At 36.8% G+C, this 27,435-nt stretch overlaps 1 protein-coding gene across 3 annotated transcripts in view; it reads left to right on the top strand.

Moving 5' to 3' along the window:
• Window positions 1-25,997, top strand: part of LOC116174385 (SCY1-like protein 2) — a 117,637-nt gene extending 91,640 nt beyond the window's left edge. Inside the window, exons 6-16 of one of the 3 annotated variants that reach the window (XM_031492302.1) lie at window positions 7,408-7,553; window positions 7,878-8,008; window positions 8,067-8,181; window positions 14,854-14,999; window positions 15,050-15,203; window positions 16,126-16,375; window positions 16,457-16,807; window positions 19,318-19,568; window positions 19,980-19,997; window positions 20,221-20,361; window positions 25,573-25,997. In XM_031492302.1, coding sequence (XP_031348162.1) covers window positions 7,408-7,553; window positions 7,878-8,008; window positions 8,067-8,181; window positions 14,854-14,999; window positions 15,050-15,203; window positions 16,126-16,375; window positions 16,457-16,807; window positions 19,318-19,568; window positions 19,980-19,997; window positions 20,221-20,361; window positions 25,573-25,764 — 1,895 coding nt within the window. In that variant the 3' untranslated portion in view covers window positions 25,765-25,997. Of the gene's footprint in view, window positions 1-7,407; window positions 7,554-7,877; window positions 8,009-8,066; window positions 8,182-14,853; window positions 15,000-15,049; window positions 15,204-16,125; window positions 16,376-16,456; window positions 16,808-19,317; window positions 19,569-19,695; window positions 19,771-19,979; window positions 19,998-20,220; window positions 20,362-20,640; window positions 21,644-25,572 lie in introns of those variants that run through there. The other 2 variants (XM_031492301.1, XM_031492303.1) reach the window with 2 other exon arrangements.
• The last annotated feature ends 1,438 nt before the right edge of the window (window positions 25,998-27,435 follow it).

Raw genomic sequence — 27,435 nt, 5'->3', positions numbered from 1 at the left:
CCCCGATTTTATCGTCACTCTAAGATGGTTTACTCTGTACCTATATTATTCAAATTTCAAGAAAAAATACAATAAAGTAAAATCAAAAATCAACCTCTCCGAGCATTTTCTCGAATATTTTACTGTTCAAACGTTCGTGGGAGGGAGGGGGAAGGGGGGAACACTTTACATTGGTACTGTACAGTGTGATCCGTTAAGGGTGGCGACCGGGTGTATATCAGAAATTAATAATCCTATAGCTGTGAGAAAACAATGTTTTTAATAAAAGTGGTCAAGGGAAATTGCTAGAAATTATATTTAAGTTTGTGGGGTGGCCGCTAGGGGGCACGAAGAACACTCAACAACTTTTGTTTAATTTTTTTATTTTCGTTATGCTTCTCATTAAACAGGAAAAATTCTTTTAAATGACTAGCAATTTGCCTTGGTCACATTTATTTTAAAAAAATTTCCTCAAGTTGTAGGTTTATTAGTTTCTGATATGTAACCGGTCGTCATCCTTAACGGATCACCTTGTATAAGTAACAACTATATAACTAATATAGGAGTAGAAAATCAAAATTACTGCTTGGCTAAGTATTTATACTTTTTTAAAACAATGATATAGTATATAAGTAAGTATTTGCAGCATATAAAGCTGGAGTTTGAAACATTAAAATAGAACGTCCAGTTCCAGCCGTATTATTTCTGCTATGTTGAAGTCTGTGGACATTCCAGGCCAACGTTACTATATCCAACTCCCTCTGTAAAATAAGGAGTTCAAATAAAACGATCATTCCCCCATGACATAGTAAATATTACCTATTGTTATAGGTTATAGAATACGTAAGCTACTTTTCTAAAATTTTCTTTTTGACTTGAAATTTGGGTACATACCCAGTGGTTTCCTGTATATCGATTGTACAGAGTGGCCAAATAAGTGAGGTAAGCGGCTGTATATCAGAAACCGAGTCAGAAACTAATAATGACACAACTTTGGGAAAATTTTTTCCTTGATAAAAGCAACCAAGAGACATTGCTGGAAATTATTTTTATTAATAAATAATTTCCAGTAATTTCTCTTGGTGGCTTATAAATGGTGGGCCATCTATATGTTGAATTTTAAACTGCGTGCTATTTATGACGCTGTTGCTTATAGAATAGAGTGCTGGGAATTGTTGACAGTCGTTTAGTATTAACCCACCGCTGACCGAATAAATAAATCATAAAAATTAAATTATTCTTGTTTTAATTGCTACTTTATAATTCAACATATAGCCACCACTCGTTATAAAGAAAAAAGTTAAAGAAAATACCGTGAAATTTACCTGTATGATATTCAAGAAACAAAATTGAATTTTAATACCATGAGTTATTTCTATAGTAGAGATTATTTCTTGTTGACCAAGAAGAAATACTTTTAGCCACCAAATCTTCTCTTCTATCCATGTTTGATGATTCACCCTTACAAGAACTAAGTTCACCAACACTGCACTGTAAGCCACTGCTAAATCACTCCCAGAGTTTTACTTCGTGTTACTAAAAGGAAATATTTACTTCGCGAAAATAAAGCGAAGGACGCATATTTTCTGCTTAATAGTATTTCGAGATATTACCTGTGTAGATAATTACATTTTTTTTAAAGTTAATAGCGAAAACTTCGTACTAGTTTGAACCACCAGAAGTAAGTATAATATACAAGTGTCCACATCTTGCGGGTCTATGTATAATAAAAATAGATATCTAGGAATTTTCGAAGGATTTTTCAATTACGTAAACCGTAAATCACTTGAAAATCCCATCCATTATAAAACCGAAAGGGGGTTTTACTAAAACAATATTGCCGTATGGTTTCTCTCTCAGTGGTTTCCAATATTTTATAAGAGATATCCGTTCACCGCCATACCGTGCAAATGGTGTAAAACCTTTTAAGCACAGAATAGTCAAACTTGAACATATGTCATTATCTTTTATTTCAGCACGGTTCTCACATGGAAGGCTAAACTATTAGACCAGTCATTCTAGTGCGGGGGTTATAGGTTTCAACCTTGCATTTTGTGATAACTTTATGAAACTTTCAGAGGATGTTCTAGACACCCTAAGGTTCAATTTCAGCTATGCCTATGCCTATGCTATGCCCCGCAACCCCGGACGGCACTTGCTATAGCGGGTTTCTTAAGTGCAAGGTAGCATTTCAATACCCGCCCATAAAATGGGCCAAAAATGTACATCCAGGGTTTGTTTTGTACTTTCTTACATCTAGCAAGGTTGAAGGGAATTGTCAAATACCCAGGGAGAATTTATGTAGAGTATTTTACCTGGTTTACATATTTTTAAGGCGCTTTTAACAGTGCGGGAAGTAAAATCGTGACGGAGACCTCTTTTGGCTGCTCTATTGAATATTATATAGTTAACTATGCTCTATAGTATATTAAGTATGGAGAACGGTAAGGGATTTTTACCGTTCGAAGACAATTGTTTGGAGGAGGAGCGAAGCGACGACTCCAATTATTGTCTGAGAACGGTAACCCTTAACGTTCGACGTGCTTATAACATTTTTTGCGCGATCGAAATTAACATTATCCAACCAATATAACTATGCACTAAGAAATTAACGAGCAGAATAAATCGAAATGTTCGAAGTGGTATGGTGTACATCACTAGGCAACCAGTTTAAATGTCAAAATTGAAATTAATAATTTCATAAAAATGTGCATGTGTCTGATGTAGTTTACTAGCTTTGCACTTCCTTTATGACTTTATGAGCGTCTTGCTATAGGAAACAACAGCACAAATTGTACGTTTAATGTACCTAACAATAATTAAAGATTAAATGTAATGTCAGACTGTTGATTTTTAAAAAGGCGTCGGTAAGTATTTTTGCTGTTCTGTTTTTAGATCGGTAAGTAATTTTGGCGTCGTCGTAATCATAGCAACTGGTAAATTCTACGTACTGTCATGGAAATACCCATGGTAAATAGTCAGAAATGACCGATCGCGCAAAAAAGTATTTATTGAGACTTTACAATGCAAAGGAAAGTTAACGATAACTATGGCACTAAAATTATTGAACCCTATCTTGAGAACACTCGCCTCCGCAGTCGCACAATTCGGTGCAGGGCATGTCGGACTTGGCACAGCTGCATCTTTGTGTGCAACCTTTCTTAAGAGAGGCGGTAAGTAGGCGAATAGATGAATTTACAATTGAATCCATATTCAACAAACAAACTTAATCTACATACATTCGCAGGACATGTATGGGGACATTGCCTCCTGGCGCAACAGCAACTTCCGGATCCATGTGATTGGGGTTGGAGAAACTCGAGTGAAGATCAAGAATGGGAGCCTGTCTGGATTTTAAAACCTCCAATTCCATAAGCTTTTGTAATCTTAGTAAAATGTGGATGTAAGAAAGGTTGCACACAAAGATGCAGCTTTGTCAAGTCCGATGTGACCTGCACCGAATTGTGCGACTGCGGAGGCGAGTGTACTCAAGATAGGGCTCAATAATTTTAGTGCCGTAGATATTGTTAACTTTCCTTTCAGCATTGTAATGTCTCAATAAATACTTTAAAGCACAGTATAAAATTCAGTAGAGCAGCCAAAAGAGGTCTCCGTCACTCGGCACTAGGGAATGCAATACCGGGATTGCGGGAACCCGAAATACCGGGAACCCGCAGCATTTTTGCGAGATTATTCCCGCACATAAATGGAGCGGGATCCCGCGGGATTTGCGGGACTGAGGAATTTGTCGACCAAGGGGACAACTGTGTTTACTTTGTTAATGAAACTGATAACGGCGAATTATTTTTTAAATAATTGTTAAACTTTTTTCGTTAAAAATATACTATGATTTTTGAGGCACTTTAGAAGACTTTTTGTGCTTTACAGGTAAGGTTTTTTTGAGTTCTAATTAGGCCGAAGGTACTTTTTTGTTAAATATTGTGATAATTAGCGATTTATTTTAATACAGAATTTAACCGCACAGAATTGCTTATTTGCCAATTTATTTAAAGTTTTGCGAGATCCCGCAAATACCGGGATCCCGCGGGATTAACATCTAACAATCCCGCAAATACCGGCATTGAGATTTTGCTGCGGGATTGCATTCCCTAGTCCGCACTGTGAAAAGCGCCTTAAAAATAGGCAAACCACGTAAAATGCCCTAAATAAATTCTCCTTGGGTATTTGACAATTCCCTTCAACCTTCCTAGATGTAAGAAAATACAAAACAAATCCTGGACATACATCTTTGACCCATTTTATGGGCGGGTATTGAAATGCTACCCTGCGCTTAAGAAACCCGCTATAGCAAGTGCCGTCCGGTGTTGCGGGGGTGGCGGCATAGCTGAAATTGAACCTTAGGGTGTCTAGAACATCCTCTGAAAGTTTCATAAAGTTATCACAAAATGCAAGGTTGAAACCTATTTTGGCTCTTAACCCCTGCACTATTTTATTCCAAACAGAAAAACCGGAAAACTGTACCTTCAACGCCCTCCTTTTCCTGCGGGGGTATTGCTTCCCTTCAACCTTCCTAGATGTAAGAAAATACAAAACAAATCCTGGACGTTAAATTTGACTCTGATAATCACACGGCCGATTCCCTAAATAGTATATTAAGATACAAGTGTATAATCAAGTCTTTAAAGCACGCGCAACGAGTTTAAGGGCACGACGCAAAGCGGAGTGCCTTTAACGTTGCAAGTGCTTTAAAGACCAATATTATACACGTGTATCTTATAGTATTTTTATTATACCTGCAGTATAATTTAAAAATAGAGAATACAATGAAGTCATATTGACGTTATACTCGAATACATGTCCAATTAAGTGGGCTGGGTGTTCGTAATTTCACGATTGCCATGGAAATGTCACTTGACGTTTGCTTATAAAAATCATCGTCTTTGTGAATAAAACGATTTCCGTTGAAAAAGATAATACACCGCCCATTAAATCGATTGTTGTAAAATCTAAACAAACGTTGGTAGGTGTAAAATCCAACTCCAGTAAAGCCTATTATAAAGAATATGAAAAGTTGTTTTCCATGGATGAATAGGAAGTTACTTACGAATACAGTCTTAAATGCATCCATAATGCTGGCATATATGAAGGAAATGTCAAAGGTATTTAAAATCTTCTATATTTTGGTGCATTCATTCAAAACTTTAAAGCAATGCTGCGATTAAAAAGTGGAACAGATTTGGAAGCATACCCTAAATTACGCGCGTTTGTGAAAGCTTCAACCAAAGGATAGATACAAAAGCCAAAGAAATGTTCTGCATTTACAGAAAGCGACCTAAGAGGAGTTTTTATTTCATCCAGATGACAGTTTCAAAAGTCATACTTGAAGTATCGTTACTTAGCAACTTTAAAGCACGTGTGTTTTAAAGGCCCTTTTTCGCACGCATTTGAGTGTTTAAAACGGAGATTGTGATTCAGGTATAATAAAAAAATATGAATTACCTACACGAATTATTTTTTTCTATATTTCTTAAAATGGCTATATGAAAATATAGAGCCTCTCTATAGACTAATGCGATGGAAATTTGAAATGGAAAAATTTTTGTACATAAAATCGATTTTAATGTTTATGAATTTTTGTGAACCAATTTAGTTTTTGACAAGTGCCCTCTTTTATCGGCGAGAACAGTAACGATCGACACTATTCCATTATACTCGTAGTCCAGCTGAAAGTACGCGTTTCCAAGCTCGCATAGTCACACACATTGCATACAAATAGAGTTTATAAATCGCAACGCTACATTCGCTTTACGGTAATCACATTTGGCAGTAACGATGGATACAGAATGCTCGTTTATAGAGTTAAGTCCATTTGCTAGAAATGGCGTAGAATATTTTTGTATAAGGAAAGTATGGATACGTCGACCCAACAAATATAAACATTAAACAGTACATTATAATATATTCCCATAAATAATTGCGTTCATGTTTTCATTTGGGACCACAAACTAATAAAGCACTCTCTCCACTCACTAAATAGATAACAAAGCACAGTTCGGAAACTCCTGCCAGCCAAAGCAACGTTACTACAATGTATGTATCAAAATTTAATATTAAACAGGAATTCTAAAGATAGAACTGTCACGTAGCGGCGAGGTTTTCAGTGTGCATATGTCGCCATTGAGTACTTTTATACCTTAAAAGGGTGCCTTCTTTCCATTATAATAAATATACATCTTGTACTAAACGATAAACGCCACACTAATTGTACCGTTAAAAGGCTTTGATGTGGGTAACACTTTTGTAAGTATAAGTTTAAATAGACTGCTTTTAACTCATTTTGGTTTCAAATTTACTGAAAATATCTAAAACACATAAAGTATTTCGCACGTGTTTTCATTTGCGAGACAAATCAACTTATATAATACTGAAAATTGAGCAGATGAAAATGCAGAAGCACGTCGGATTGAAAGGTGCACTTGAGCATCTTATGTACTTAATATGTACCTCATGTACCACCAATTTCAAAGGTTCAAACGCTTAAATCGGTGTCCAGGAACTTAAAGAAGCCAAAACCTGCATTATATATTGACGGCTACTGGTGTAATATGAAACCAGGGACCTATGGTATGGGATAACACAATTTTCCCAGGACCACTACAAAACGTTGACGTGATACTAAAATATAAACGTTCCTGCAATTTTTCTCTTTAACAGATTATTTTCCAAAGAAATAAAGAAAAAATCACGGTCATAAAATTTAGCTGAGAGTTATCCCTGCTAGCAAACTACGAGTTCGAGGCTTACTGAAGAAATCTTCGGTAATTTATGGTTGTATCACTGAGTAAAATATTGTCAAACGGAAAAAATTTTATACGGGAAACAAATTCCAACCCATTTTCCAAGCTATTACACTGCTAGAATGATTAAATTTCTGATTATTCAAGAAATTCCAGATAAAAATGTTTGAAGCTTTCCATTCTGGCAATGGAATAGGGTATTTGCGCGCAATTAATGTAAATGTAGGTATTTAGTAGTGCATTTTGTGTAAAAGAATTACCATCTCAATGGGATAAGTTTCTGTTACAGCCACAAAAAATATTATTAACCAACAGGTCAAATGTCAGACGTTAAGTTTGATAAATTGATTTAGAACTTGTGACAACTTTGGAAACTCTAATTATATAATGCAATATGTCTTACCAAGTTAACCACCAAATTTTGTCTAGGGCATGCAGTAATTTGGAGATTTTCTCTAGTTTCAATAACGCAAAGGGTCAATCCTTGGTGTATACCCTTCTGGCAACAGCAGTAGGTGTAATTTAGTCAGTGAATTAAAACGCACCGGGTGGAAATGGGTTGATTTAACGTGCGGGCGTGCAAATCTAACAAACCCTTTGGCGATTACCTCTATTATTCTCCCAAAAAATGTTTAAAACACACTAATTTAAGGTATTTTTTTTATTGCAGCTCCGGAAACGCAAACTCAATCGATATGCAGTATACTGAGTGACATGTTTTCTTTGGGGATGGTTGTGTGTGCAATATTTAATCAAGGGCGCCCTTTAATTCAGGCTGGAAACTCGAGTTCCGCATATCTTAAACAGCTTGAAGTGGTGAGTAGTGTACAATAATTCGAAATCACTCTAATTGAATGTCTGACTAGAACTTTGCAGACGGCTGTGAAGGAGGCATTTAAATTAACCAGTTAATTAATTTCATTCAATCTAATATTAATAGTAGAAATGTAAACTTAATTAACGTACATAAAAGCGAGATACATTTGTTATGAAGTAAGTGCTAAGCTTCAAATGCAAATTATTCATGCTAATTCATTGCCGTTCCCGAGCGAACCTTTTTACCGTTTGGAAACAGTTGCTTTATGTACTACTTGCCTGTGATCTTCCCCCATCAAACCTAATTATGTTGATTTTTTTCAGTTAGAAGACCAAGTCCACAATATTCTTCCTCGAATTCCTCTTCCTTTGCAAGAGGCCGCCGTACGCTTATTAAGTAAGGATACAAGACAACGCCCCACCGCTCAATTATTATCTCTAATTAAGTATTTCAGGTAAATTAAATGTGCTTTTTGTCGGAAAAACGAATCGATCTGTTATATTATTTTATAGTGATTCGGCTGTACACGCACTGCAGTTCCTCGACGTTATAAATATGAAGGATCCCACGCAAAAATCGCATTTTTATCGCAATACGTTAAAGGAGGCTTTACCTTTCATACCAAAGGTAGGTTGAGATGTTTACGTAGGTAGATACCTACTATCATTCTGGTCGTTCGAGTTGGGAGACCTGAAGCGGAAAAGGTATGCCAGTTTTGCGATTCTCTTTGTCCTTTCCCTACATTTTCCGATCAGTGCAAACCGCAACGTTATTAAATTGGTATTGTTTTCTCTGCGCTCAATTCGTATAAAAACGTCGCAATTGTTGCTGTAGAGCCCGCATGAAGACTTGTCGCTTTTTGGGATGTTCTTAGACTTTACGCTTTCGTTTCTTTGTTCCCACGTTTTTGACAAACTCGAAACTTTAGAATTTGACGAACAACTGCGACTACAAACGCGATTATCGAGCGAGAATGTTTTTTCAATCAACCTGGATAAAAAACACATGCTTTTCTCTTTACCACTTGGTCGCACTACGAAAATTGTGATCTCGTCAGTTGTTAATTAACGAAACCCTTAGATCAAGTACCTAAATACGATTATAACAAGGAAACATTTTTATAATAATTTACTCAAATATGAGGAGGATTATATTTACGTGATTCACATTAATTTGCCGTAAGAAAATTGTTTAATTTGAATAAGTAATAAGTATAGCTCCTCTTGTCTCTCCACACCAAATGCATCCCCTTTTCCTAGTTTTCTGTGTCATTTTATAAAACTTCCAACGGAAATGTTTTAAAATCATTGTTAAGTCTCCTCGATTTTTCAAATTATGAAAATTTCTAGTGAGAGTTCGCGTTACGTTTGCAGTTTCATTCCGATACTGCGTTGATTAGAGAGATTAGATTGACATTCTGCGGTTTAGTTTTCCCCAATAAGCTTGGGTCTGCTGCTTGAATAAGTTGAAAAGAAAACGTTTGGTGCTAACAAACGGCTGGTCGGGAAACGAAAAACAAACCAAAATTCATTCGGTGAGCAGAAAAACCATTACTGATCGAAACAATTAATTTACCTACTGTCAAAATCTTAAGAGTTCAATGGGTCCGTGAAGTTAGCAGAACATTGGCGGCACAAATTTCGGGACTAGGTGGTATTTCAAAACCGACCTCAGTTTCCAGAGTTCCGCCGTGATGGCACTTCCAGGAAGCGAGCGGAGCGAGGCGGATTTGGTGGGTCTTTTTGAAGACACCAACTTTTGCACTATTAACGCGAAGCGAGTTATCATCATGTTTATGCCATACAAATCTTGCCGTAGCTTTTTGAAAGTTATCCCGATTTATACATGTTCTGCTAACCTTGCACACTTTTGTTGCCGCAATAGTGAAGCTAAGTGCAATATTGTTGCTCTTCTAGTGTAAATACAGTCAGGTCAATCATTGCAGGTAGCCGCCCACTACAAAATTGGTCGCCTGTGAAGTGTACCTACATAAATTATGCTGTTATAGTTTCATTTCTATCTTGCCCATGGAAAGAAAAAGACATAAGTTTTACAGTGGGCGGCTTTTTGTTCGCCTCTCTTGATTTCTGATTTAAAATTCGTCTTCTCTTTGAACTCGTTAGCGAATTTTATATCTCGTGTGATGCCGATTTTCCTCTCGTCTGGGATCCACACTGTACATCTCTGCATATCTGACAAATATTCCCTTTTTGGATCAAGAGGTACAAATTCCCCTGGTCTGCTCCCTGTTTCGTGTGTATCTTGCATCCAAATTCACGGAAATAACTGAAGTTTGGTACTTCTCTAATCCATAGTTCGTGTGGTGTTTTTCCTCCTACACCTCTTGATGCACAACTATTCCTGGTGCAGTTTTCTGTATTGATGGCTTCGCCCCAGAGCCATTGAGACAATCTAGACTCGGTCAACATACATCCATCTCAATACGTCTACGATTTCCTCCCTTGGCGATCCCATCCCGTTGTGGTATGTCTGTGACGGTCAATCTCTTCCCAATTACGTTTGTTCTCAGACACTCATGGAACACCTTGTTCGCGTATTCCTCTCATTTGTCGAATTGTAAGTACTTGATCTTCTTCCTTGTCTGATTCTCAACCTCGAAAACGATACATTTATTCTTCAAGAGTTTAGAGATACACCATCCAGAGTACTCGTCGATCAATACTGCAAAATTCTCCTCTCGTACAGGAAAAGGGATTCTCATCATTTTCCCTTGGATACAAGCATCGCATTCGAAACTTCCCCTGGGTACATCGGTGGTTACACCTTTGATGTTGCTTTTTCATGAACCTTTCTTGAAGATCCTTAAAGATTAGATGGCCCGGTCTTCGTTGCCATATTCAGTTTCACTCAGTCTTCATTCTGCCGTTGCCATTCCTGGTACTGAATTGCATTAGTTCTTTCCGTCTTGGATTATGCACAGATCGTTGAATCGCTTCTTCTGCAAGATCTTCGTTGAATCGCTTCTTCTCGAAGATCTTCTTTCCAGTCTTCTGTCCACGATCTTGGCGGTTTTGTCATCGCAGGTGACTGTCATCTTCTCGTGTATTATTTTTCCCACAGATAGGAGATTCATTCGCAAATTTGGAACGTAAACGCATCTTGAATTTGGACATCCGTGATTTGTCCTTTAAAATCCAACTTAATCCCCACGATTTCACTTCCTTTGATCTCCGTCGACGAATTGCTGGCGAGTTTTAATTTCACTCCATTTATATTCTGTACTTTTGTGAAACTCTCTACGTCTTTGCACAAGTGTGGCATGTATCCGCAGTCGATACACCAATTGTTTCTTCCATATTGGAGAAGTTACCTTAGCGGTGTTGTCTTTCTTCTCTTTCAGGTTGCAAAATTTGGCCATGTGTCCTTTGTTTCATATATATATCGGTTAAGAAAATTCCTTCTTTTACTTATCACTTTTCCCCTATGATTTTTTCTCGAAGGTCTTCTTTGCGACCATGGCGTACTAAATTCCTGTTTCTGTATGGAAGTTCCTTGAATCGGGACACTCAGTAATCTTAGTTCTCCGTTTCTCGGGGTCTATTGCGGTGTGTCCTGAGACGCAATCGTGGTGCAAAATATTCGAAACTTAGTGGGAGACTTAGTAAAACGAGATTCTGCCACGTTGTAAACAGATCATTTATAAATGTTTTCTCACATCCTCTCCCTCCTCTAGTCTAGTTACTGCCAACTTTCTGATCATTATTGGTTTTCTTAGTAGGCTCTGCGTCACTTGAATTCTCTGCAGTTTTTTTATTGTTATTTTTTTGCCTTTATTTTTGCCCACAACTTCGCCATCCGGAGCAGTTATTAATCGGTTTTTTTTAATACTCCCAAGTTAAACCCAACCGGGTAAATACTATTTTGACTGTATTTCATATAAACATCCAATCCATTAGAAATAAAATAGGTCTTTTTGAAGCCTATTTACAAGGAAAAAATTTTAATGTCATCTGCGTCACCGAGCACTGGCTGAAATACGATGAAGTTGAAGGTTTCAGAATCAACGACTGGATAGTGGCATCTGCCTTTTGTCGAAAGTGCAAAATACACAGCGGAGCTTTAATTTTGATCAAACAAAATGATCTCGTTTGTAAACCCCTTGAGGTAATCAACAATTTGTCTGTAGAGGTGCACTGTGAAGTCACTTCAGTACCTATTAATCAAGGGATACGCTTTGGTTATTCTTTCATGTTGCCGTTCTCCCTCGGGTGATTTTCAAATTTTCGTAAATCACTTCGAAGGAATTCTAACCAAGGTAAATACAATAATATAATAATCGCAGGAGACTTTAATGTATCATTTAATGAAACAGGTGATAGTAATGCCACACAATTATGCAACTTATTAAGTGCTTATGGTTTTATTAAAACTATTGTCGTACCTACACGCAAAAAAAATTGCATAGACAATATTTTTATCAACTTCGGGGTTAATAACTTTCAGTGTAATATTTTGGACACAAATCTTTCTGATCATTATGGTCAGGTAATTACTGTGCAATGTGGTAAAACTGAATGTAATGAAAGTGTAGATAGTGTTAAGACTTACAGACCGATTACTAGCTACGGAACCCTCAGCTTATTTAGAATTTTGAACGAGTGCGACTGGAGCTATCTTAACGACACAAGCATTAATTTGAACAAAAAATTCAGTGTATTTTTTAAAAATTTTTGTGATTCATTTAACATCGCGTTTCCGGAAAAAAACTTTAAGTTAAAGTCTTTAACACTGAGAAGAAACAAAGACACTAACATAAAATGGTTCACTCCGCGGTGTTTATCAGCTCATATGTGAGATCTATGATAGAGATAAATCCGAAGAGCTTCGTAATATCAAACGAAATGTTTTTAATAAATATAAAACAGCAATTAAAAATGCTAAAATTTCTGCTAATTGTGCGGCCATAAACTTCTCTTTCTCTATTGGTACAATGTGGTCAATTGTTAATTCTCATAGAAATTCAAATAAGGTGATTAAACATACATTGTGATACTTTTAATAGACATTTCGTTAACAAATCTGGCGATAATTAACCTAAATCAAACTTTAAGTGATACTTCGGAGGTTTGCAACATTAGGATAGCTTCGCATTTAAAATTTTCACTTACTCCTGTATCACCGATTGAAGTTAGAGACACTATACCTTCTTTATCAAATAGTAAATGCAAAGATATATACGGCGTGACCACGACCCTTATAAAAACAAACGTTAGTGTTTATGTTCTAAAACCTCTCACCAAATTAATTAATGAGTCGTTTTTAAATGGCATTTTTCCCGATCAACTGAAACTCGCTCGACGTAGATAATGTTACCAATTACCGGCCCATCTCTGTCTTACCAGTTTTCTCGACGGTTTTTGAAAAGCTGATTAATAAAAGAATTGCTTATTATTTTGAAGATCTCTTCAGTCATAATCAATTTGGGTTTCGTAGTGGGAGGTCTACATCTGTCGCTATCGCTAAATTTGTAACACTTACGCTTAATTGCTTTGAAAAAGGTGAACACGCTTGTGCAATTTTCATAGATCTAACTAAAGCATTTTTCAGTACAGAGTGACAATTAAGTATTGTGTTATAATTTTTGTTTGCTCTTACATTTGTTATATTTTTAATTTGCTTTTGTATTGACTAATGTATGTAGGCTGTTCTACGAAACATTAAATAAGCTTATTATTATTATTATTATTTATTATTATTATTATTTTGAGTGGGCGGGGTTTCAGCCAAGGCGGCTCTACCAACCCAACTCACTATACATTTACAAATATCCATGCCAAAACCCGGATTCTAACAAGGGATTGGTTACTGAATTTGTTCACCAGTTATCGAAAGCGTCATCAAGGATTACGCATTTTCATCCTTTTGTAACCAGGTTTTTCTTTCAATCATTTTCTCCGATTTTTAGTTTTGGCTTAACTTTTTCACCTGAACAAACACCATAAACGACAATTTTCGTGTGTCAAAAATTCAATCCTTGCTTGTCCGTATACGATGCTATTTTTCTTCACCTTGAAAAACTTTCCGACATACGTTTGTAGAGTTGCACTTAGTTTAATGTCACTAACTCACTTCCTAGTCATATCCTCAATAATCAATAAATTGAAACCGTCTTTCGAAACCACAACTCTCCGTTATATCTTCCTTTGATCTTGCGGGAATATTAGTAATGTTAACGTTTCTGTATATCCTGCATTAGACATAGGTGTGCGAAATTTGTCGGGTATTGACTGTATAGTACCTACATTATAGGTTACATACAACCAAAGAGGCATACTCTTTGATACAACATGCAATATAATAATAGATATTATCATCTCTTGTAAAATTTGTTTCCATCAACTCTGCTTACCAAGCAGCACTTGGTGGATAGAATTTCCACTGTAATCTTTCTGTATCTTGAAATCTCTCATAGCAATTTCCATTCTTTTTCAATTGATTCCACTGTCGCCCTAAATTATAAGCAGTCTTCCGCTTCATAGCAATAAATCTCGTCAATGATTGAATGTAACTTTCGGTACTTAAGGGCGTTACCACCTCTGGATGAATATCTTGATATACCGCACTAGTGAAAACAACATTCCTTGCTTTTGAGGAAGAGTGGCCTCATCATGCACGCGCATACGGCACACCATCATTGGGTAGATGGACTTCCACTTCCATGTCTTTAACGCATAAAGCAATTCCTTCTTACACATTCAATAGTTTTCCGACATTTCATAATCCAAAACCTTTTATAATCCGGTTTCATCAATTTCAGTATTATCAGACATTTTCAACTTTTGTTAAAAGTCGTAAATATACAGTAAATTTGACATATACCCGCAGACACAAAAGTAACATCACAGGAGTTTTCGTATACTGCCATAAGTGGTGGTCTTTCAGGATTGACACCCAACTCACTTTTATTTTTACAACTTACTTTTCCCTAGGCTGTACTTCAAAATATGGAAACGTTTTTGTGGAACAGAAAAAGTATTTGATTATGCGGAGTATATTGTAACCTAAATGCATAAAGGGAAAAATCCGGCTTTTAAAACCTTTTGATGGTTTTTTTGTATCCGTTTACAGTATCAACTCGTTGTGACAAAATCGCGGAGTGTCCTTTGACGACAGTTGTAATCGTTACAAATACGTTTGTGGGTATAAAGGCATTTCTCAATTCAGTGATTTTTCCAAATGTGGCTCGTTTCCTGCGCAATTTTATATCGTTTCATTAAACAGACAAATTTTAAATGTTTACGGTTTCTACACATCGGTACTCTGCTTTTCATCTTTCAGAAACTATGGTATCAACACGTGTGGCCTAGTTTACAGCAGGAGATGCGGACGCAAGAAGTTTTAGCCGCAGTTTTGCAACCAATTTTATATTTAATACAGGAATCAACAATAGAAGAATACGAGTCCATCATCCTTCCGTCCTTTAGGTGAGCAATGGAACGTTTAAAGATTATTTCTATATTGGAAAATGTTTCAGGAGCGTATTTTCGACTCCGAAATCAATTCAAGCAACGGTTACCTTGTTAGAAAATTTACACGTTATTCTCGAGAAAACTCCACGTGACGATATACGTACTGAAGTTTTGCCTATGCTGTATAATGCGTTCGAAAGCAGCACAATACAAGTTCAGGTAATACACTGATCCCATATATCCCTCCTATTAGTGTGTAGTATTTCAGTAGTATACTAGTATTTAGCTGCATGAATAGTTTTGTATAATATTCTATGTAAATATAACGAACTCGTTTTACTAAGTAAGAAATGGAAATGGAGCTTATTTCGGGTCGTTAAAAGTGAATTTAAAAAAAAACAATAAGTTCGGGTTCCCAGAGGATTTTAGCAGCAACTCCGTTCTGCATTATTTCAAATGCATAACAGAGAAAGTAAGACATCGCTTGAAAAGTGTGCCCTCTCTGAATATTTAAGACGCAATTTATAGATTCATTTAAGTAGTTTACGAAAAGAACATCTTACGGTACGATGGGAATACACTGTAGCCAAAATAAGATGTCTACGAGTATACAATGGGGATCTCCGAAACCATATACAAGATGCGACAATAATCAAATTAGGCAAAAGTTGTGCAATTAAAGAGTAATTCTCATGCTGTAAAGAAAGCCAGAAAATTCCTATCACTTACCGAATATATGCCACAAAACCGAGATTTGTAGATTTCGATTTTATTTTTTTCTGATATTATTTGAACAGACACAAAAAAATTAAAAACACTTTCTCCTATTGAACATATTTTTCATTTTCCAGCATAATTATTCTCGCATCCTGTTGAAACCAACAAACACCGTAACTTATAATTAAAGGTGGCCAAACCTTCCAATATTTGTAATCATTGATTAACCCTAAAAAGGACCGAAAGTATTTGAGTATTCTGCACTTCTGCAGCATGTTTTCCAAGTTTACCCTTAAATGCACGGAGCTACTGTAATTAGTGATATGTTTTGGGCTTAGAGCTCTCTTTGTTTACGGATCGTATATGCCCCTTAAATCAGAATCCAAAATAGGCAGTAAAGTTAACCACTTGCTTTATTTTTCAGAGTGCAGCACTAGTCGCAGTTACAAACGTCTCCGAGTACCTGGACGAAATGTCGGTGCGGCGTATGGTTCTTCCAAAAACGAAAATGGTATACGAAAAAAATCAAAACGATTTAAAAATTGTATCGAACGTGCTCTCCTGCGTGGAAAAGACACTAGATCGATTCGACAAAAGTCAAATTATCGACGAGGTGCTACCGTTACTTTACGACGTGCGCTTATCGGACCCGCAAATTATTCTTCGTGTAGTTAGTAAGTATACACCACCACACAATCAGCCCCCATTGCCACAAATTCAATTTTGAACATTGCTAACGGCGTGCTTCTTTTTAGATATTTACAGGCTCATGCTTAGCGATAAAAAATATGGGCTTTCGATAAATTTAATGGCGACGAAGGTAATGCCATCGTTACTGCCACAAACAGTAAATCCCTCATTGAATTTAGATCAATTTACGACTTTATTAGAAGTGCTTCAAGAAATGTTAGATCAGATAGATAGGAATCAGCGTAACAAATTAAAATTGGATAACTTATCGTTACCCAGCCCGGAAAGGCATCGGCCCTTAAGGCACCAGTATAGTTCGGATAATATGCACGTTCCGCCGTTCAACATACCAAATTTACGAATAGAGCAGCGGAAAACGTCTAGCGCGGAGGATATGGCCAGAAAGAATTCGACAGGTTTGTAAAGCCTGCTTTATACCATACGTTTAAAGCTAAATTTCAAACTACTAATAAAATAACCGTTCGACGGATTGAAAACTCAAATACGGTATTTATGTGGAATAAACAATTTTCAAACTCAAACACAAAGTTATTATTGGTTCGAACGACAAAAAGCGCCCTTTGTTAGCTTTACAAAGTGCTAAATTTGAAACTTTGTGCTTTTTTTTAAATTTCGGGTTATTACAGTTATTGAAAGGGGCCTATACTCGATATTGTGAAATTAAAGTACCCACCTTAATTATTGTACTTATTTCGTGCTTTTTCTCACATAAACCACATTTTCTGCTCTCAGCAGAAGCATAAAATAATTTATGAAGAATATTCGGAAACTCACTTATGAACCAATCACAATTTTATAAAGTATCTTTTGCCGATATTCAGCAGGGACCAAAAAATGAACACCCTTATTGAGTTTGTAAGAATATGAAAAGATCATCAAGCTCTGAACAGTGTGTAAACCATACTGATAAATAAGTAGGTAAAGAATCTCTAAGGATTCTCCGTAGAACATTAAGTGAACGTGTCGAAAGATTCTTTAACGGGTCCTTGAAAAAGGTTTCTTGATTCTTTAAGAATTACCAAAGAACGTCTAAATGTTCTAAAGAGCTAAGAATAGAATGGATTTTTAAAGATCATAAAATAGTATATTATGCATCAAATTTTATAAACGACAATTTAGATATGATTTTATGTGAGGAACGAGAGCAGCGAGTGTTAGTATCGTATTCCTAGAGAAGTTTATAAAACGCGTTACATATAAAATACTCTTTCTCTACAACCAAATAATTTATCAATTCTTGGGACCATTTTTGAAAAATAGGATGAATTATTTTCAACTTTAATGACGAATTTGTCTTACGAGGAATGCCAAAATGATTAACATCAAACTATCAACTACGGCCTAGACATCTCAACAAGATTCAAACCGTTAAACTACGAGCGATTTTAATTTAATATTTATGGAAAATGCTCCTACACTATATGATGAAACTTTTAAGAATCAATCAATGCTTTAAAACGTTCTCAAAATTTTTTAATTTAAGCACCTCTGACTGTTCTCCGGAAATCCTTAGTGGCAGCCTCCGAAGCTGTTTTAAAATGGTACTTAAGGTGGCAGCACAGATATTTGTTTATGTTCCTGCAAATTTAAGTCGCGAATACGGTACTCACATGCTAGTGCTCAATTCCTTTGTTAATTCCAATCTTAAATTCTAGCACATATCCTTTGATAGTACTACGAGCATCTTATGACGCCTATTATTCAGTAGAGTTACGTTTGCGACACGAGCAAGCTTGCGAGCGAGTGGAGCAAGTGATTTTGCTGATGCAATGATTTTGCTTACACCCATCTCTTTTAGCCAACAAGCAATGACATTTATTTTTTAAAGAATCATCAATAAAAATTAAATAGGGTTCTTTACCACTGTGCTTCGATCGCTGCGTCTCTCTCACAGTCGAGTTGGTTGAAATATATAGACACGAGTGGGACTTCTTATTGTAAGGAACCTTTGAGATAAGTTCTTTCAGAATTTACACATCCAGGAGTGACATTTTCGGAGATATTTAGAGATTTTCCACGGTACAATTAAAGTATCTCCCATTGAATCAGAAAAATGGTATGAGGAATATCTTTGTAGAGGTTTTGAAGGCTCTATAAAGAGCATTATGATAGAAAAATAGAACAAAATTACCACACAATTGGGGCACGAGCAGATTTTATTCAACATCAAGTATAGGGGTCACTGCGAAGAATATGAATCATTTGACAACCAGAGCCAACAATTGTGTTATATATTTTATATTTCAATGGCAAACTTTTTTTTAAAGTTGATTTGCCTTTGAGCTTTGACTCTTACAGAGATTCAGAGAGTGAGCATCGTAGAGTTAAAAGATTCAATAGTAACGGAAGAATCATTAGGGAATCTCGAAGATTACTTAAAGATACTTTTAAAGAAACTCTAAACATGTCCAGAGCAGTTTTTAGTAATTTTTGAAGAGATTCTGAAGGATATTTTAAGAATCTTTAGATAGGCTTAGGAAAACTGAGCACGGAATAGTCTATGAAGAATATCTCCAAAAACTACTGAAAGGTTATGTGGAAACCACCTGCTAAGGATAACGCCAGTAATAAAAGTTAGGAAGCTGTATAGGTGCGGGAAACTCAGAAAATAAGGGCACTTTTTGCCGTATGTGCCCGTGATTTCTTTAAATCTAAAAAACATAGAATTAATTGTTAATAAATTTATAAATTCGTCGAACGGTTATTTTTTATTAGACTTCAAACTTGAGTCCACATAATTTTTACGCCGACAGTAGATTTGGAGAAAGATTATACCCTCAGTTATCATTTTTTAAATCTATTTGACAACAAACAAGGCTAGTTTGTTGTTAACCAGATCAAATTTGGGGGGTGTGTTAATGACGAGTAATTTTTGTAAGGAGTGTTAGTTTTGGTTTGATTGTAGGTGGTATGTTGGGCGGGTGGTGGTTCGGAGGTTCACCTTCGTCGCCCGACAGCAACTTCCTGCGGGTAGTGAATGCGTTCCCCAACCGCAGACTATCGGATAATACGCTCATGACACCAAAAATTCGCATCGCTCCGTCTTGCGCTTCGTCGCCGGGCGGCACTCCGGGCGGTGGATTACCTATTCGGCGCCATTCCAGTATTGGACCACAGGAGCGGAGAGGTTCAACAGTAAACCTCTCTCCTCCAACGGTAATATTTCATTCAACTTTAAATATTATAATGTTTGTATTAAGAGAGTACCCTAAAGTTGCAATTGTAATTAATTGAAAATAGATGTCATTATAATTCGATGCTGAGATAGCGATTGTTCGCACAGGGCGCGATAGGCTACAGCTCTGTGTCCCGAGGGGGCTCGAGCCTGTCTGTGCCGTCTACATATGTAAGTGCAGAGGTGTGTGTCGCGTGAGTTTATCTGTTATTATTATAATGACGCGAAAAATGTGCACCCCGTGGCGTGGCTCACCTGCGGGCCGCCCCACGGCCCCCTGCACGACATCACATGTCATTCATGCCACCTTGTTAATTGTATTTTCATTCTCATTTGTGCCGTCCGACCGCTTGGAACATGCCGTTTGTTGATTGCGCTCTGTCTCTATTCAGCTTGCACGGAGCATGATAGTGAGTATCTGTTTTGATGTAATCCGATAGGCGGAGAGTTCAATTTTTTTTGTAGTACTCCAAAATACACGACGCTGAACACTGTTTTAGACGTTGTTTTTCCTATGTTAGCTTCTGCTGTTTAATATAGTCAAGTAGGATCCATCACCATCATGCATTTCACTATCAACACAGTGTGCACTATGAGACTTTGTCGCACAGCGCTCTACACGCTTCTTTGCAGGGAGGTTCGATGCCGAACACCAGCAGCAGCGTGCCATATCTACTTAGTAGTAGCATGCAGAGCATCAGATCACGTAGGCCTTCCGCCGTCTTTGGCGGGTCGCAAGGATCAGGTCTACTACAGCAACTGGGCTCCGGCATGGTAAGACTCACCTCTTCACACCATCAGGCCAACGGCAGAATGTTGACTAGTAGCACAGTTAGGAAATGCCCTTCCCTGAACATAACATTTAGCTGAATGTACGTACGTATGAACGACGATAATAACGTTCACATTCCTGCTTTCCCACACTCATTTTACCTCTGTCGTGCATAATCACTCACCAGCGGGGGCTGTTGCCTTAATTAGTAAAGAAGGATAGTTATGATAATGCAAAAGGACCACAACAGCCCTTCGCCTAATTGTTTTTTGATGTTCCAGTACAACCTATTTTCCGGCCGCCAATAAGAATCACCATGATGATGATTTGAGTTCATTCGTTTATCATGATTTACGTATATTTCATTTTGTGGATATACAGAGGAAGATCGGAAGCGGCTTATCGAGCGACAATCACAGGCGACAGCACACAATGCGAGGCCCTATCAATCACTGTTACGTGTGTTCATTCGCAGTGTTTTCCTCTCAATTATGCGATCCCTAGGGGTTGATAAGACAATGTTAACTATCATACAATCCTGAAAAGATGTGCCCTAATTACATACAAAGCTATCCCTTGACAATCGTTTACACACTAATAATAAATTTACATGCCACCTACTTTTTAACACATTGTGTCTAAAATACTTAATGCATGCAATCTTATATGTCAATCTAAAATAATTCAAATGTTTATAAATTGCGACAACTTACATCCAAGTCGAATTTAGAATTTTCATGTGTACGTAAAGACTTATTGCCACCCTTTTCAATCAAGATTACTATACTGTGATTCGTGTGTAAGAACTTTTAACTAAAATTGGTTGTGCTCAACGTATAATGTGAAAGAAAAAAAACGTAATTTTTTATTCGCCGTTTCTTCACAGTTTCGCCTTGGAATATGAGGAATACGATAACCGCGTGGATCTTTGAAACCGCAACGGTTTTTTTTGGCACTTTGACCGCGCGTTGTTTGGCAACCGCAGGCGGGACCAAACAAGACGTCAGGTGACAAAAAACCTTTGTCAGTTTCGAAATTTACTTTTCTCCAGCTAGTTAAACCTTAGATCATTTTTTGAGTAAACAGCTACTAACTAGAATTATACAAAACTTAGCTTCCAGTTCTTTAGTTATGGCACAGATTTTATCTGTGGTTATGGTGACGTTCGTTTGAGTAGGAATAGAGTCAGAGCAACATCATTTTATCCTCCTTCTCTTGGTCACGCTAATTTTTGTTTATTAAGTAACATAAATACAGAGTGGCCCAACGAAAAGTACACAGAGGGTTTTTAAGGTCTTAAATTTAGAAATTTAGAAAACTCCTCGAACACGTCAATTTTGTATTCGAGGGGGCAACTTTTGGAATACAAATCACGAACCAAAGTCTTCACCCCTCTACGTAGGGAGCTTAACCCTTAAAATTTTAAATGGAATCCTATGGCAAATGGCACATTATTTGAAAGCCAATTTAATCGTGATTACTAATCTGCTTTGCTTTTTAAATTTCTATTGATTCGTTTCGGAGATAATTCGCATTTGAAATGGTTTTTTCTAAACCAAAACAAATGCGATCTAAGTCACCTTGTATTAAAATTCTATTTTGGTGCTTCAATTTGTTTGTTAAACTTAAGTGAGCCTGTCAGTTCTCCGAAAAATTAGTATTTGCCATAGGATTCCATTTAAAATTTTAGGGGTTAAGCTCCCTACGTAGAGGGGTAAAGACTTGGGTTCGTGATTTGTATTCTAAAAGTTGTCCCCCTCGAATACAAAATTGACGTGTTCGAGGATTTTTCGAAATTTCTAAATTTAATACCCTAAAAGCCCTCTGTGTACTTCTCGTTGGGCCACTCTGTATTCTAAAACAACTGCACCAGAGCTTTGCTTGTATCGTAGTGTGAACCTTGAACTTAAACTGTTATTAAATAAATTTTGAATCGTCCTTACATCAGTAGTTATTTTGTAGATTGGATTGGTTGGGTTGCTTCTGAATATGTATTTTGCCCGAGGCTACATAATTTATGAAGGATAACGACAGGATGCTTTATTACTAAAAATGGTTCGACGTTTTCACATTCCTACACTATTGTATTTCAAATTTAAGAGAAGACGCTTGTGTATGCATACGATTTCTCCAAAAATTTAAAAGGGGCTGTTTCATAAGTGAAACTGAATTTCACTTTTGCTCATCAGAGACCTAGATTACTATCTAGGTAAATTAGTGTGTCATACCTTGAAATCAGGTGAATTTAAGCAGACAAAGATCATGTTTATATAAAACTATAAGAATGCTATTTTGCTGTTGATTTTTCACTAGTACCTACATTTTCAAATAAGGCGTTTGAAAACAGTTTAGAGCATCAAAATCATTTTAGTTGCATTTAACTCCAAATAATACGAAATTTCACACGCGCGCATTGTTCTCTTAATACCCCGTCCCAATAAACAAAGTAAAAACCCCTACAAGTACAAAAATCTAGGGCGATGATTTGGGCGATTCAAGGAAAAGTCCGAGGCCCTTTTGATGAACAAAGATTGTTAAGTAAGGTAGAAACAGATCGTTTATCCTATTTACTCGTATTAAAAAAATTCCACAACCCTCATTACACAGCCTTTCGTATTTGGCATCGGCACCATGGCCGCCTTAGTGTCCTGTTCGTGTCCTGTGTTCTTTTAATATTAATATTAATATTAATATATTAATATTAATTAGAACCTGGGGGCTCCGCGTGGCGGTGGTGTTTAAGATGCGGAATGTCCTCTGGACGGAGTCCAGTATTGCCTTTATTCGAGCGTCACAGCTTTCTACTGCCCCATATAGTGGGAATGCACACTAGTGTAACGACATTTGGAGAGTGCAGTGCAAGCGAGAATCAACCTTTTTATGGCTGATCGCAGCGCGCGAAGATATATTGTTGTTAGCGTATTTTGCGTGGCACCCCAACCTTCTCCGGTTATGTGGAAAAGTCGACTTGACACCCTCGCCGTTTTCTATTTTACCATTTTTACGTGGTCAATAAATGTAAACTTTGGTTTTAGCAATATCTACCCCTAACGTTGGTCTTGTTTTACCGTCTTTGAGCGTAAGCTCCGGGGACGCGTCGCCTTTAATGTCGGAACGAAAATTTTTAGCCGTAGTGTCCCCGTAGCTAGGGGCTTTGTGGTTGTTGATATACCTAAGTATTGAGCTAAGGTCGCCCATTGTCATGCCTGGATCGTCTCCCGAAGTATTGTGCCTTTCACTATCAATTAACATGCCTAGGTTATTGCCGCAGGGAAATATGACTTTATTAGGTGTTTTTCGGAGTCGGTTTCGTTATTCGACCATGTGCTTGTTACCAGGTCCTCGTACGTTTGAGGGAATTGTGGTATTTTCATGCCGCTTCTGAAAAAGACTGACTTGTCGCTGTCTTCTCTTCTCATAAACTAAGATAGAAATATAAAATATTGGAGAATATCCAGAAAATCCGCTCATGTCAAGAATGCCGAAGTATTGTTCGTCTCTGAATATTATTTGATCAAGTCCAAAAAGAGAATTCCACTCAAAAATTGTCCCTGAAAGCTCCCTGTCGATATATTTATCACCAAAAAGAATCACCAGAATATTCGCTCCTATGGAATTCAAATTCAGGAAGAAAAAGCTGCACGTTCAAATCCAAAAAAAGGGATAAGGAAAGTTGTAAGTGCGGTTATTTTTTTCCAAAAGAAGAATATTTTTTTCTTAAGGACCAAATAAAGTTTAATCATCGAAATAATTTCCATCTTTAGCCATTACTTTGACCCGTCTTTCAGGCAAAGCTATCGGAAGAATTCCTCATCAGCTTTCGAGGCGATCCATCCATCGACCCATTTTCCGACAATTTTTTAACAGATATGTAGTACGTTATTTTATCCAAGAATATCCAATAGTTGCTATATTTGAAAGAGGGACGATTAAAAATGTCCAAAATGCAACTAATTTTTAGTAAACGTATCCGAAGACCTTCGAGGATTCCTGGTTGTTTCATGTACTAAGTCAGTTTTTTCGGGATTTTGAGTAAGGATTGTTGGAGTAGTTGAACCTAGATCTTTGATGAGCTCACAAAATAATAAGGTTGTACCTCTCAATACTAAATCTTGATTTTCTTGGTTTTATCTGTACATTGTAGTAACTGTTTGATAGTAATTTTCAATTACTGAGTGACTTCTCACTAAATGGTAGGCTCAAAAATTGATGCAGTGTTTCCGTTGTTTTAAACATGGTGATTGAAGTGTGAAAAGAAATCTTATAAATGCTAAACTCATTTTGTGGTTAGGAAGTACCGACATAAAACCTAAATAAGCTCTATTAGCTGCCACTCTTGTTTTATAGTTAAACCCAATAGTCCATGTTGGTTATCAGATTCCACATATTCCTAGATTCGCATAATGGACCGTATCCATTGACACCACAATTGACTACATGTTACATTAAAATACTACTAATTGTTTCGTCGTTAATTTATGTCTCCAGTAAATGTAAATATAAAAAATTTAAGAAAAAAAAACGTAAAAAATTTCGATTTCAAAGTAATGTATGTTCGACAAGCGACAATCTCTCAATATTAACACTCTATACATCCGGTTTACTACTTATATCACATGTCAATAATGTTCATTGTAACATAAACTATTATTCATATCAAATTCTAACAAGAATAACTGTAAATTGTATAATTTTTTATCTTCTTCAATGTAAATAGAGAGTTTAGAGAATATATGTAAGATTACTATGCTGGAAATAGTATGATGCATTAATAAAGTTGGAAGTACAAATGATGTAAATTGAGAAAGAATTAAAACAAAGAGAAGTAAATAAAAAGCATATTTGGATAACCTGTTATTTAAACTGAGCTGCGGTGGACACAACGACACTTCAATGCTTTAAATGTGGCTACGGTCTTGGTGTGAAGCAGTATTCCCCTGAAATTTTTCAGCTGACCAATACCTCTTGCATTTATAAACCATGTGTATTTTTGATCGCTGTTTTATTTCCTTCTGTCTTCACTCAGTGTACATATTAACCATGTCACCTTTACAAGAATAAATGAACAAAATGTCACTATCTGTCCACCTGTTTTCAATCAGCCTGAAGCATGCTTACAATTAACTGTAAATAATGTTATTCTTCCACATTTTTTGGTGTTACCTTTCTGTGTATAGACCTTCAAAGGATAATTAAAGTTTACCAACGTTTAGGACAATTTAACTTCGGGATGGTTTATGCACTCAAGAAATCAAACAACCACAAATGGCTGGACGGACCGTCAGTATCGTGCGCCTTTTCAGAGCGATCCGAGAAGAAACATGTGGTGGTCACCGACGCTTAGAGGTCATCCTTCGTACATTGCGTTAAGAAGATCGGCGCCGACGGTTGACGGACTCTCCTAATTTTTGAAGTATCATTATTAGATCACACTTAATCTTTGAATGTACGCCGTTTAAAATTTCTAATCGTTTTTGATTGTCGTATGTTGTAGTTAAATTGACATTTGCATTAGACCGCAGCGGGGACAAGGCAGAAGGAAATAAACAGTATTTGAGTTTGTCCTGGAGAACTGTACTTTGTCTTAAGTGTAGGGCACGGTCATAGATTCTCATAATAAAGTAAAATGCTAATAGATTATGTGTCTCTTGTGTTGTTTTTTTAAGTGTTATGTGGTTTAAGCAGTGCTGACTGCTGAAGCTTCCCGTTACTCAACTTTTACAGAGAGCAAAAGGTCGCATAGAATCTTCCAAACTAAGCAAGCGCGGCGACAAATAAAGTAAAAGGAGTTGTAGTCTAAGCATTTATGAAATTAATAAAATTAAAATACCACCCCTTTCCACAACTTAGGAAAACGTCGAAAGTATGCCATATCGCTAAATAATATTAAATGTTGCACGACAAAGAACGCAGGAGTGATCCCTAATTCCGTTACCAGATCGCGACAAAGGATTAGAAAAGAAAACCTGGTAAGTCCTCGGAAGGAAGGTAACGCTAGCAAATGCTTACGTATTTTTTTTTGCAAATGAAAAGCAGTGAGTGTATGCATATTTCTTACTATTAATCACAATATTACACGTGACATTGGATTAGTTAAAATTCTAGATAAGTACATAGAGATATTGGAAAAAATCAATTTGCTGCTAGGAACCTTGTAAGGGGTTGTAGACACTGTAAATTCTGTAATCGGGGGGGGGGGGGGGGGGGGGGGGGGGGGGGGGGGGATATGAAGACAACCTGAGAAAATTAGCAATCAGGCATTGTTTTGCAATGAATGATTTCCTCACACATGAAAGTTGAAGGTGAAAGGTGACTTTACGCCAACTCTTCAGTTACCTACCTCGTATGAAATTGCACGAAGAGCATTTTCAGCTAAACATATTATTTCATCTAGCCCAGAAGGTCGCGATATATTTGCAAAACACCGCAAAAAAACACGAAAATTGATGATTTTCGCCGCTTTTATGAATTTCCTAGGCTAAGAGGTACACCTAGGCTAACTTCTGAGTATCTACCTTGTATGAAATTTCCCGAGAAATATTTTCAGCTAAAAAAATTTCAAGGCTGGAGCCTTTAGCACAGGGTCTGGAGGGTGGGATTTTTAATATGTTGTTTTTGACACCTAACTGAACATATTCCACCATTTTTTTCTTTTCCACCTCAAAATGTCCAGTTTGCCAATTTTACAGTCTCTATCGCCTAGACTACTAGTCGCATTAAAAACTATGAATTCAACACTAATTTGTACCCAACTTAGATTTTCATTGTTTAAACGATTTATATAATTATTTTTTTTCTAAGAAAGGACAATTCTCGGAATTAGCAAAAAGAAATGCAACGTATAAATTAAGAACTAACATTTTTTTGTAAACAAATTATATTGCTAGGAAGTCGTCTGAGCCAGGGCGTATATTGGGAGAGAATATCCAGGTCGAAAGAATGTAGTGTGTTGAATTAGTAACGATCCTCGAAATAGTTTATAATTTTGTATTGCGGTCTGCCTATCTGTCCGTTTGTATCTCTGTCCATGTGCAGTTGTGCACAATAACAATAACTGTTTAGAAACGCCCGATCGC

The sequence above is a fragment of the Photinus pyralis genome, unplaced genomic scaffold (genome assembly GCF_008802855.1).
Source record: "Photinus pyralis isolate 1611_PpyrPB1 unplaced genomic scaffold, Ppyr1.3 Ppyr1.4_LG6, whole genome shotgun sequence".
In the NCBI taxonomy this organism is placed as follows: domain Eukaryota; kingdom Metazoa; phylum Arthropoda; class Insecta; order Coleoptera; family Lampyridae; genus Photinus; species Photinus pyralis.
Note: the sequence above shows the minus strand (reverse complement) of the source record. Positions and strands in the feature narration are given on the sequence as shown.